Raw genomic sequence first — 13,668 nt, forward strand, 5'->3', positions numbered from 1 at the left:
TTTGTATGCCTGATTCGAAATCTACTCCCGAATACCTTTCATTTGAGCCCCATATTGAAATGAACGTCCAATATGTCTGTTCGGGGGAGTTTTGGGGTTAGGGCGGCCCGATGGGTATTTAGACTCAAATTTTGATACCATATTCGTATTCTACTTTCCAATACCTTTCATTTGATACCTTTATTGTCTCGATCGGTCCACTTTTGATTTTGGGTTGTGTTTTTGGCATAAGGGGAGGGTCCGTACCCCTTCCGATACCGAATAATTATATAGCTTATGTTTCCTCCCAGACCAACCTACATAATAAAAATCAGTTCTGCCGTTTTCAGTCTATACGCAACGAACAAACCGAGTCCCATATATCCGTGATTGGCTAATGTGCCCATTTTGGGCGTTTTTGTGGGGCTGGGGGGTGACCCCCTATACTTCGACATGAATTTGTATGCCATATTCGTTTTCTACTCCCGCATACTTTTCATTTGCTAACCATATTGTCTTTATCGATCCACTTTTGATTTTGGGTGGTGTTTTTAGTGCAACGGTGAAGGGTCCTCCCCCTTCCGCTATCAACTTATTATACAGCCTATGCCTCCTTCCTGACCATATTCATAATCTACTCCCGAATACCTTTCATTTGAGTCCCATATTGTCATGACCGTCAAATAAACCTATTTTAAAAGGTTTTGGGGCTGGGGCGGCCCCCCCAAGGTACTTGGATCCAACTTTTATGAAATGAAATTCGTTTTCTTCTCTTAAATATCTTTCATTTGAATTCCATATTGTCCCGATCGGTCCACTTTTGTTTTTGGGTAGTACTTTTGAGGTAAGGGGGAGGGTCCGCCCCGCTCCCGATATCAAAAAATTATATAGCCTATAGCTCCTTCCGGACCACTCCCCACAATCTGTGAAAATTTCAAAGAAATCGGTTTAGCCGTTTTTGAGTCTATACGGAACAAACAAATTTTCAACCCCACAAACAAACAAACAAACATACTGTCTAAACCAATAGTTTAGACTTATTCATAATTTAAAAGTAACTGAATTTTACTTTATCTTTAATTACATTTAAATATCAGCCTTGAATTTAAAGTTTGAAAAGCATTGTTAAACGAAAACCTATCGAAGTTACTAAGTAATTGGATTTTAATTGTGAATTATTATAAAAGATACTTTACTACCGTTTAAGTTTCTTGGTGAGCTAATTAGCATTAAAAGTCAGTCGTCTCATAACCCTTGATACGGTAAGCTCACCCAAAGAATAAAACCCACACTCAGCAAATCTTAACTCTGGTTCTTTTATTTCTTTGTCTCGTTTCCATACTTTGTCCAATGGTTCATAATTTCTCACCTATCGAGAAATTGTGCCAAACCACTGACATCTCATCTTCTCCCAGCTTAATAAAGGCAAGCACATCTGCTGTCCCCCACAACCTCCAACACATACAGTCCAAACATTGATTTGCATTGGTGGCGACCAATAGATTCAACAAACATCATCTTGCTCCACCAATCCCCCCATACTCCAATCTAGTTTAAACATGGTCCACTCGAGGAGAGAACACTCAAACCAGCAAAGATCAACATCAAGCGTAAGCGAAGAGAGCAGAAGGTAAATAATGATAGAAAATAAATTTACCAAATTAGTTCATTTGTGACGTTGGTTGATACACATAACCTATATTGCGATAATCAAAAACCACATTTTACGTTCGAATGTCGTACAAAAACAAAAAACCCCTTAAAATTGAAGAATACCGCTTATTCGAATCAAATTTGCTTATCAAAAAATAGCTATTTAAAGTCGTGAAAACGCTTACAAATTTGTAACTGAAATTCTAAACCAAAAAAAAAAAAAAAAAATCGGAAAAGTGAAAAATTACAAGAAAAATTGTAAAATTTGCTTCTTGGTAAAGTAAATTTCGTCATAATTCGCGTTATACCCAAAAAAAATACGGAAGGAGAAATTAAAAAGGAAAATTGTGAAAACGGAAAAATTATATGATTGCCGGTTTAAAAAAAAAAAAAAAAAAAAAACAGTTATAAAGTGAGATTTTTTAAATTCCAATATATGTGATTTTAAACCTCCTTCTACCGAATTTCGTTTTCCCGTTCGGCAAAGTCCAAAAAACGTAAAAGCACAAAATAAGAAAAGAGGAACCGCTATATTACAAAAACGAAAGATTTAGAAAAATTCAAAAATAGCAATTTTTCTCGTTCTTTCTATACCATAAAAACAGTTATAAAATTTATTACATTTGCTATACACATCTAAATTATCAGCTACTTCCATTGCCCCTTCCTCTTATTTCAACAGTTTCTATTTTAACTCCCCTTTTGTTCTTTGCATCATGTCATTTACTCTTAATACTTAATTTGTTGTAACCTGCAGTAAAACAAAAAAAAAAAAAAAAACGAAAAGTGCAACTACTGAAAGATAAAAAAGAGAAAAGAAACAAATCCATACATACAATGAGGTGGAAGCAAATTTGTGATAAAGAGAACAACTGGAATCTTTAGTATTCTCTTGAGTGTTTTTAAGCAAAAAAAAAAAATGTCAAACCTGTAGCGCCCACAATTTCTATATAGAACAAAACGGAATTAGAATTTTATTATTAGTGGAATTTAGAAGAATTTTATCACGCTACACTGGATTTAAATTAAAACAAAAAACGGATTCGGTTTCGGTAAATAATTTAACAAAATGTTTATTTCCGCTTTATAGCCAAGTTACATTTTGCACCTATCTTGTTGCTACTAACCCATTTGTACTAACACCAGACACAGAAAAAATTGAAAACATATGTGAGCCTCAAGATTGAAAAGAAGGAAAGAAACAAAGGGAGCAATCTAATTTGCATCTGGATTGAAAAGATTTTATACTTGAAATTTGTTGGCACAGTGTGTTAAAGCTATCATAAAATGCAAAGAATTCTTATCTACAAAAAAGAAATTCGTTAAATATATTGGAAATCACGTCATACAATATGCTCACATTGTAAATAGATGCTCAAAAATCCTTAAGACGAAACAAGGACATAGAAATTACACTCAAAGAAATTCAATAGTTAATTTCTTTTTACAATACAAATTTAAAAATTTTCAAGTATTTTTTTTTCACACATATTTTTTGATAACCAACTAAAAAAAATATTAATATTTTATATCAATTTCTCTAATGCAATTTATATCTCATGTTATAAAAATATACAACCCCTAAGCAATTCTGCATTTGATCAAAGTCACATTCTTATTCAAAGTTTCTAACGCCGAGTTGAATTATATTAGACTTCGTATGTGAGTGACGGATTTAGTATCCAATCGCATATGAAATGTATGAAGATATTTGTTGTTTATGGTGATCAAGGCATACAAAGGATACCGTTACGAAAAAGGAATTAGATTTTCTTATCAACGGATTTCTAATCGGATTGAGAAGTATACGAAGATTATTCCTTGTGTAAAGTTTAGTGTCAACTGACTAGAATGACACGAGGAATATTTTTTTCTGATGTAAACTCTTATCTCTAAAAGGTCTACAAGGTACCTTAAGACGACTCTATGCCATTGGAGTTTCGCAGAATTTTTTCGCTCTAAGTGGATTGGCTACGGCTATATGAAGCCTATGTTTGTTTATGGGATTTCTCATTAAGACGAAAAATACCTAAGGTTTACAAAATACCTTATAGCTACTTACTTTTTCAACTGAAGTGTAGCAACTTTTCGTCATCTAACCCATTTTAATTTGGTCTTCGTAGGGCCTGAAAGTGTGTCAAAGCCAATTTTCCTACATACTCTACTTTACAAAACTTCAATGGTACTCCTTTTCGACTGAAGGTTATCAATTTTACAATTTGGGTGTAGTACAGCCCTATAGTACCACTAGCCACAGGCAAGAGATTTGGATAGATATCTGAGTTACTTTCTCTCGAGGTTTAGTAGAGCGTTTCACAAACCATTTGGCTGCAGAGAAAGTATTGTTTGGAACAATCTTTCCGCATATATCGAATCTTCAGTATTTCGTAGATTTTCTCCTCATTTTGGAGAAGAAATTTCGTCAATATGACGGATCCCGCTGGTCAGAGCAGTTCTACATTGGGCAATAGTGCAAGGGACAGCCTTGTTTCTAAGCCGTCTCTGATTCACGAGAAGTTTCTTTTCGACTGTGACCACTTAATCAGTTTTTGCTCGTCTTTCGAGAAAACGGATATTACAGATCAGACGGACTCCCTCCTTGAGGTTAAATTAGAGGACTTGGAGAACCGTTGGAGAAAACTTCAACAAGATTATGAGAGTGTTAATCTCTCCCCAGAATCCTCTAGTGACAAGGACTTCAAGGAGAACGTAAAGATCAACTTCAACTTTTGTTCCGAGGCATATTATGAGACCCGATCTCAGATTATGGATATTTTAAGAATATCCAGTGGTGCAGTGCCCCGTAATACTGCACGAGTCAGCCTTGCGCCTGATAGGCCTATGAATACACAGGTTTCTGACAGCTCGAGTATATGCATAAAAGTACCCCCATGCGATACCGAGATCTTCAAGGGTAGTTATGAGGAATGGCCATCATTCCGTGATATGTTCACTGCCGTTTATGTCAATCACCCCAAGCTTACGCCGGCCCAAAAACTTTTTCATTTACGGAATAAAACAAGAGGCAATGCAGGTGCCATTGTGAAAAGATATTCTCTCTGCGACGAGAATTTTATACTAGCATGGAGCGCATTAAAGACTCGTTATGAGAATAAACGAGTATTGGTAGACAACCAACTGAAAATATTATTTAATATTCCCGTAGCCACGCAGGAAAGCAGTAAATCCTTGCAGGATGTGCACTCTACGGTAAACGATTGCCTCAGCACGTTAAAATCCCTAGATGTAAAAGTCGAGAGTTGGGATCCCTTCCTGATATATTTAGTATCCACAAAACTCCCAGAGGAGACAATTTCTCAGTGGGAGCAGTCGTTAAAGTCCCATCGTGAGCTACCTAGTTGGTCCCAAATGGACGAGTTCTTACTCAATCGATTTGAAGTTGTAGAACGAATTTCGAATTTTAAATATTCAAAAGATCGAAGTAGTCTGCCCCCAAAGTATTCATCTCAGAGCTTGAATAAAATTCAGACTTATACGTCTCAGGAAAAGCTCAATAAGACATGCCCATTATGCAAACAGAATCACAGTATTCGTGTTTGCCCCGATTTTCATAAATTTTCCCCTCAGGAACGGGTGGATTTTGTGTATAAGAACAAAATTTGCAATAACTGCCTATCGGATGCCCATTTGAAGAATAAATGTAAGAGCAAGAACACTTGCCTATCTTGTCGAAAGCATCACCATACTCTTTTACATTTAAACCAGGATCTGAAACCGCATCGGAATGTTCAAGTTGCTAGTTCAGATGTATCTCCTAATAATACAGATCTCACAAGGTGCGATACCTGTTTCACATCCGACACTAATTCACCGTCGACATCAAAAGAGGCTCATACTCACGTAAATGCGAATTGCTCCCATAGTGACGAAACAATCTTGCTTAGAACTGCCATAGTGCAGCTTGAACACAGAGGTGAACTCTTTACGATTCGAGCCTTGATTGACCCAGGTTCTCAAAGAACCTTTCTTTCTGAAAGGATAAGGAGACTATTGCAAATTCCCTATCGTAGATCATTCTTCGAGATTGGAGGCATTGGGGCAACCACCCAGATGGCCGATAAGGAATGCTATATCGAACTCTACTCCTCGAGACATGATATTAGATTTTCAATAAGCGCCATTATATTACCGAAGGTCACAAGGAAGTTGCCTTCAGTTTCTTTTGATATTCCGAATTCTCCGGAGCTCGATAAACTCGATTTGGCTGACCCGCATTTTAATAGATCATCTAATATCGACCTCATATTAGGAAACGATTCCGAACGGTTCATCAATATCGAAGGAATTCGAAGGAATGTTTGTGGAGTAGCCTCGGCCTACAATACCATATTTGGGTGGGTTCTCAGTGGCCCAATCCCTACAGAAACAATTCAGGTATTTACGACGAAGATCATTTCATCTGATACTACCCCTTTGAACGAAATTCTTCGCAAGTTTTGGGAATTGGAGGAAGTCCCAGCGATCTCTACTACCTCAGCCTCGGACAAATACTGTGAGGAGTTTTTCTCTAGGACAACCTATCGGGACCCTGATGGTCGCTACGTTGTAAGACTCCCATTTAGGAAGGATTTTCCTCACGATATATTCCTGGGCTCTTCAAGATTCCTGTCTCTTGGTCAGTATACCAGGATGGACAGAACCCTCAGTAAGGATATCGAACTTCGTGATCAATACAACTCTGTCCTGAAGGAATATATTTCTTTGGGACACATGGAGGAAACGTCCTGTCAAGAAAATTGCAATGAAGGAAAATTTTATTCATTTTACCTTCCCCATCATGCGGTAGTCCGCCCAGACCACAAGTCCACGAAAGTTCGTGTCGTTTTTAATGCGTCTCGTAAGACTAAATCTGGTCATTCGTTGAACGACGTCCTATATACAGGTCCCTCACTCCAAACAGATTTAATATCTACAATACTCAATTGGAGAAAATACAAGTATGTATACAGTGGGGACATACAAAAAATGTATCGTCAGATTAAGATACATCCCGATGATAGAGCTTATCAAAGAATCTTGTTCCAAAAAGATTTAACTAGCCCGATTAAAGATTACCATTTGAACACGGTAACCTTCGGCATTAACTGTGCTCCTTTTCTCGCAATACGTACATTATTGCAACTAGCTTCCGACTCAGAGGAAAAGTTCCCCCAAGTTTCAGAAATATTACGACGGGAGACATACGTCGATGACATCTTATCAGGTGGATTTTCTATTGAAGAAACCACCAATTCTCAAAGTTTGCTGATAGCCGTACTGAAGTCAGCGGGGTTCCCTCTGAAGAAAATCATGGCAAACGACCCCGGTTTACTCAAGGACTTACCGGCGGAAGATTTATACGACTCAGACTTTCTTAGATTCTCGGAGGCTAGTTTGGCGAAAACCCTTGGCATCAAATGGAATGCCTTGAGCGATAGGTTTTCATATACTGTTATTCCGTCTCAAGACACCGAAACTACCACAAAGCGTCAGGTACTCTCCCACATTGCCCAGCTATTTGATCCGGCTGGTTGGATAGCTCCTGTGATTGTAAGAGCCAAGATGCTCATGCAGCAGCTCTGGCTAGAATCTTCTGGTTGGGATGAGGAAATATCTTCGGATTCTCAACAAATCTGGAAAATTTTGCTGAACGATCTAGCTCATATCGATGTCATATCAGTCCCACGTTGGATTAGATACATGCCCAACGACGAGATCGAATTTCATGGTTTCAGTGATGCATCGAAAGCCGCTTATTGCGCTTGCGTATATATTAGGTGTAAAACTTCTACCTCAACTGTGTTTTCCAACTTATTCATTGCGAAGAGCAAAGTAGCACCCTTAAAACCTATCTCCTTACCCAAATTGGAACTCAGTGGGGCCCTCCTATTGGCTCATCTTATTGACTATGTATCTAAATTACACCAGAAGAAGACAACTTCAATTACATTATGGTCGGACTCGACCATTGTCCTTGGATGGCTATCAAAACCACCACACACTTGGGAAACGTTCGTGGCAAATCGTACGTCCCAAATCCACGAACTCACTTCTGGTGCAAAATGGAGATATGTCTCCACGCATGACAATCCAGCCGATCTTGGCACAAGAGGCTGCAAGCCTCAAGACCTAACGACTAGCTCCCTTTGGTGGAATGGTCCATCTTGGCTCCCAAATCCAGAATCTACATGGCCTAAAAGAAACCCTATTATTCCAGAATTAGCGAAAAAGCTTGTTCAATCGCATCCGACAGCCACTGAGGAGCCTGATATAATGTTACGATTCTCTTCGTACTCTCGAGCGCTACGAGTCCTTTCATATGTATTCCGCTTCTACCATAACTCACACCCTCATATGAGAAGCAATTTTAGAATTCGGACAACTGAACTAACGCAAGTTGAGCTTCAATTTACAAAAACCCGATTAATTTGTTTAGCTCAGAGACAGTTTTACAAGTCCGAATACGAAGCTCTACTGAATTCAGATACCATATCTTTTAAAAGCAGTTTATTGCCGTTGAACCCCTTTTTGGACTCTGAAGGCATAATTCGAGTGAACGGTCGACTTGCAGATTCGGCTCTGCCCTACAGGGAGCGTCATCCAATAATTCTGCCTGGTAACTCCCAATTTTGTCTGCTCTATTTATCTCATTTACACAATTTTCTCGCCCATGCCGAGGTGAATCAGATGTGCCGTTTGGCACAAACAGAATACTACATTTCTCGTTTGAAAGCCCGCGTGAAAAGTATAGTACATAAATGCAAAACATGTATTATATATAAACACAAACCCAGCTCTCAGATAATGGCTCCTTTACCCGTGGATAGATGTACATTCTCTCCACCATTCCATGTAACCGGAATTGACTTTGCAGGGCCATTTGAACTCAAAAGCTCTGCCCTAAGGAGAGCTCCCACCATAAAAGGATACGCTTCCGTATTTGTGTGCTTTAGCACCAAAGCCATCCATTTGGAACCATGTTCTGAGTTGTCTTCAGCAGCTTTTGAAGCTGCTTTTGCTCGTTTCGTAGGGAGGCGAGGGCTCCCCTGCAGAATATTCTCAGACAACGGCCGCAACTTTGTTGGTGCCAGCAGGGCATTAATTCGTGAATTTTCACAATTCCTTAAGTCCATTTCTAGCGATATTAGCCAAAAGTATATTATTCACGGATTTGAGTGGAAATTTATACCACCCCATGCTCCTCATATGGGCGGCCTATGGGAAGCGGCCGTCAAAAGCTTTAAAATCCACTTTAGGAAGTTAGCAGGCGCACATAAGTTTACTTTCGAGCAATTCTCGACACTTTTGGCTCGAATAGAGGGAGTTCTGAACTCCCGCCCGATTTCGGCCATGACGGAAGACCCTTTGGATCTAACTGCTTTAACCCCAGGCCACTTTTTAAGAGGCTCTCCTATACTTGCACTTCCAGAACCAATATCTCCCAATCTTTCGATGATAAACAAATGGATGAAATTGAAAGCACTACACCATCAATTCTCAATCCGATGGAAGGAAGATTATTTAAAAACCTTACACAAGCGGTACAAATGGAAGACTCCCACTCCGAACTTAAAAGTAAACGACTTAGTCGTCGTCATAGATGATTTACTTCCACCCTATGAGTGGCGCTTAGGTAGAATTGTAAAGACATATCCAGGTTCTGATGGAAATATACGAGTCGCAGATGTACGCACAGAAACTGGAGTTATAAATAGGCCCATAGCAAAATTATGCTATTTACCCCTCTCTAATGACACAAACAACCCATAATTTCAAGCTTCATATTTGCTCACCTCATAAATGAACTTGCACTAACAATCTTGTATATTTCAGAACATCAATCCATCATCAGCAACGGTCGCCCAACATGTATAAATGCAAGTTATGCAATAAGTTCCACGCGCTGAAGGTTTGTCCCAAATTTCTGAAAATGACGCCAAAACAGCGAAATGTTTTGGTACTTAAAGAAACGTACTGCGTAAATTGTCTTGCAAGAAGCCACAGATTCCGCGATTGTCGATCCCGCAATATGTGCAGAAGATGCGGAAGGCCACACAATACTTTACTTCACCCCAATTACACGAATCGAAAAGGAAACCAGACCAGCAACAACAGCACCAAAAGCGGCAACAACAGTGGCAACAACAGTAGCAACAACAGCAGAGACAATAACAACAGCAACAACAACCAATGTGAATCTGGGGCAAATCAGAAAATTTTGTCTGAAGCTATTCGTGCGTTAGCAACCGTTCTATGTTCGTCACCAAAGTGATTTTGTCCGCGGTGGCAGCATGTCTAAACCAATAGTTTAGACTTATTCATAATTTAAAAGTAACTGAATTTTACTTTATCTTTAATTACATTTAAATATCAGCCTTGAATTTAAAGTTTGAAAAGCATTGTTAAACGAAAACCTATCGAAGTTACTAAGTAATTGGATTTTAATTGTGAATTATTATAAAAGATACTTTACTACCGTTTAAGTTTCTTGGTGAGCTAATTAGCATTAAAAGTCAGTCGTCTCATAACCCTTGATACGGTAAGCTCACCCAAAGAATAAAACCCACACTCAGCAAATCTTAACTCTGGTTCTTTTATTTCTTTGTCTCGTTTCCATACTTTGTCCAATGGTTCATAATTTCTCACCTATCGAGAAATTGTGCCAAACCACTGACATCTCATCTTCTCCCAGCTTAATAAAGGCAAGCACATCTGCTGTCCCCCACAACCTCCAACACATACAGTCCAAACATTGATTTGCATTGGTGGCGACCAATAGATTCAACAAACATCATCTTGCTCCACCAATCCCCCCATACTCCAATCTAGTTTAAACACATACAAACAAACAAACAAACGTACAAACAATCAAACATACAAACAAACAAATAAACAAACAAACAAACATACAAACAAACACAAATGCATTTATATATGTATAGATATGCAGTTATTTGTCAAGCATGGTAATTTAGTGTCCGAGGTGGCGTATGACGTATGCCCCAAATGGACATAATTATCGAATAGAAATCATACGCACCCATGTACCAAGTATTTAATAAATTATTTGAATTATTTGTGTTGGAGGTTCTCATCAAAACATGGGTATTACCAACTTTAGTGTAAAAAAACTAGATAAAAACCATATGCGATGACCCTATACTATATCTTAAAGACCTAAGCTATTAGGGAAAAACTGTTTGGAAATAACAGAAACGAGGAAACAGAAAACTTTTCTAATTTTGTTAACCAGTCTTATGAAACCTACAGTTGATTTATCTATTCTGAATCGTCTTCCTGCAATGACACTGTTAATTATTAACCTCCGTTATAGTCGAAATAGACACCTTCAATGATTCGGTCATTCCTTGAAACACTTCCCTAGAGCGTGCCTTAAACGTTTTTCGACTTAGGCTGCGAACATGCTCCAAAAGAATATCTCTTACCAATCTGAGGCAAACCAAAATTTAAGTATAATTTTATGGAATTTTGTTTTTTCTTTCACCTAATCCGCTTCATTACCGTCAGCTTTATTTCTTTCTATGTTTGCCACTTTCATATCTCAAATGCAAGGCATTCAAAGTCGTTGCTCATACATTTATAATTCACAAGGCATAACTGTCGGCAGCACTCATTATGAACGTGCACCTATGTACACATTTGCCTTTGCCATAATTTTTTATCTTTGGCTTCAGGACAATTCGACTAAATTAATTAAGCCACCAGCATGGCAATTATATGCTGCTCTACCCAAACCAAGTAACGCAAGAGGCCGCCACGAATCAAAGCGAACCCTTTGTGTGGTGAAACTGACAGTACAGAATATGCGGTTAACTGGTGACTGTTGAATACGCCTCAGCAATTCGAGAGAAACGATGAAAGGGGACTCTTTACGATACGATGGATGATTTTTTATGACAGCACTTAATTTTTGGCCTTTTTTTAGGTTTGTTTTGAAATCATTTCACAATATGATGAAGGTTCAAAGTGGGTATAAAAGCAGAGATGGTTCTCGTATGCGTTCTATAGTAGCCATACGCACACTCACACGCACATACATATTTCATGGAGGAAGGTGTTGATGGTTGTGGTAGATTGCTGTTCATAACGTCGGCATAAAATTTGGTGGTGTTTATCGTCTAGGCATCTAACTTCTCCTCCTCATATAGGGATGGCTAATTCCTTTGTAAAGCAAAAAAAAAAAAATGGCAACAAAAACATATTCATATTGCCCTTGAAGGGATTTGGTTTGTGCTTTATGTCGGAGAAGGATATTAGAGATGCCAAAAGGGGATCATCCTAAATTTGTGGACATTAAGAATAAAGTTCGGCTAGGCCAAAATTTCAATATCGATCAACTAAGAATTACGAATTTCAGCGGGCTCCTAGATTTAGAAAAATCGACCTCTCCGCCGCGCCTTCTTTCACTTTATGTGAAGCTAAGTTATCCGGCGGTTTTAGGATCATCTATATTTGGGTGTTAGATGTACTCCATTCATAAAGACTTCATTTGAGGCCGATATTCTCATGGGGATTTTGGCAGTGGGAGCCCCATGATCGATAAATAAAAATGATCAGAAAATTGGTCCCGATTGATACTCACGTATCAATTTCGTACTCTACTCCTCAATACCTTTCATTTGAGTCCCAAACTGACATGGTCGGTAAATATGGCCGCCTTAGGGTGTTTTGGGGAGGGAGGTGGTCGCTCAAACACTTAGCCCTGAAAATATATCAGCATCGTGCTCAATTCTCATCTCTATATATCATTTATTTTTAGTCAAATTTGTTTTCTAATCTCCAATGCCTTTCATTTAAACCCGTTATTGCAAAGGTCTGCAAATAACTACCATTATCGAGCTCCAATGTCTTGAAGACCCAAATGGTCTTGGTGACTAAATACGTCCTATTTGGGGGTTGCTATGTTAGTGGAACGTCCCTTAGACAGTTGGTCTCCAATATTGGTATCAGATACGAGGTCTAATCCCAAATACCCTTCATTTGAACCCCATATTTCCCCACAATCCGCAAACATGACCGGTTCGGGGGGAGTTTTGGGGGGTGTTTTGGAGGACGAGGCCGCCACTCAGTGACTTGGCCTTGAATATATATATCAGATTCGTGTTCTACTTCAAAATTCCTCTCAAAATACCCATTTGGGTGGTGTTTTGGGGCGGGTGGCCCCATAGACTCTTCTTTCCTATTATTCATATCAGATTCGAACTTTACTCCTGAAGACCTTTCACCTGCGTCCCATATTGTTATGGTCGTAAATTAGTCCTCTTTTGTGCATATTTTTGGGGGAGGGGAGGGGGCACCAAACACTTGGCCCCATATTTGGATATCAGATTCATATTCTACACTCCTTTATACCTTTTATTTAAGCCTCATACTACTATTGTTAGTAAATAAGTCCCGTTGGGTGGGGGGGTGTTTTGAGGAAGCGGTGGACCCCCAGAAATTTGGTTCCACATTTCGATATTATATTCGCCTTCTACTCGCAAATACCTTACATTTGAGTTAAATCTTGCCATGGACGGTAAATTTGTCCGATTTAGGGGTGTTTTTGGGGTTGGGGTACTACACTAAAGACTTGGTCCCAAATTCGGGTATCAGATTCATATTCTACTCGCAAATACCTTTCATTTGAATCCCATATTGTTGTGATTGGACTATAAATATATTTGGTGGGTTTTGGGGGTAGGGCGGTCCTAGGTACCCCATTCGAAACTTGGATGCCAAATTTATGATTTTGGTTACTAAAAGAGAACACACGAATCGCACTTATATCGTACCACCCATCTGCAAGATCTGGCGTTTCTGCAACTTGTGGTAAGGGTCCGTCCGTTTGTCTGTCTGTCTGTCTGTCCGTCTGTCCGTCTGTCCGTCTGTCCGTCTGTCTGTCTGTCTGTCTGTCTGTCTGTCTGTCTGTTTGTCCGTCTGTCTGTCTGTCTGTCAGCCTGTCTGTCTGTCTGTCCGTCCGTCTGTATGTCCGTCTGTATGTCCGTCTGTCTGTCCGTCTGTCTGTCCGTGTGT

At 39.1% G+C, this 13,668-nt stretch overlaps 2 protein-coding genes across 6 annotated transcripts in view; one reads left to right on the forward strand and one right to left on the reverse strand.

The window, feature by feature from the left end:
- The window catches only part of LOC106084618 (uncharacterized), a 464,287-nt gene that overhangs the window by 352,890 nt on the left and 97,729 nt on the right, over window positions 1-13,668 (reverse strand). The window lies entirely within an intron of this gene.
- LOC131995162 (putative uncharacterized protein DDB_G0283051) lies at window positions 1,002-10,215 on the forward strand. 2 transcript variants are annotated; one of them, XM_059363319.1, is made up of 3 exons: window positions 1,002-1,241; window positions 1,395-1,609; window positions 9,466-10,215. In XM_059363319.1, exons 2-3 carry the CDS (start codon window positions 1,539-1,541, stop codon window positions 9,902-9,904), a joined length of 510 nt encoding a protein of 169 aa, XP_059219302.1. In that variant the 5' UTR covers window positions 1,002-1,241; window positions 1,395-1,538; the 3' UTR covers window positions 9,905-10,215. The 2 variants fall into 2 exon arrangements, with proteins under 2 accessions (XP_059219302.1, XP_059219301.1); XM_059363318.1 differs by having other exon boundaries at window positions 1,002-1,609.

Source organism: Stomoxys calcitrans, chromosome 2 (assembly GCF_963082655.1).
Source record: "Stomoxys calcitrans chromosome 2, idStoCalc2.1, whole genome shotgun sequence".
In the NCBI taxonomy this organism is placed as follows: Eukaryota; Metazoa; Arthropoda; class Insecta; order Diptera; family Muscidae; genus Stomoxys; species Stomoxys calcitrans.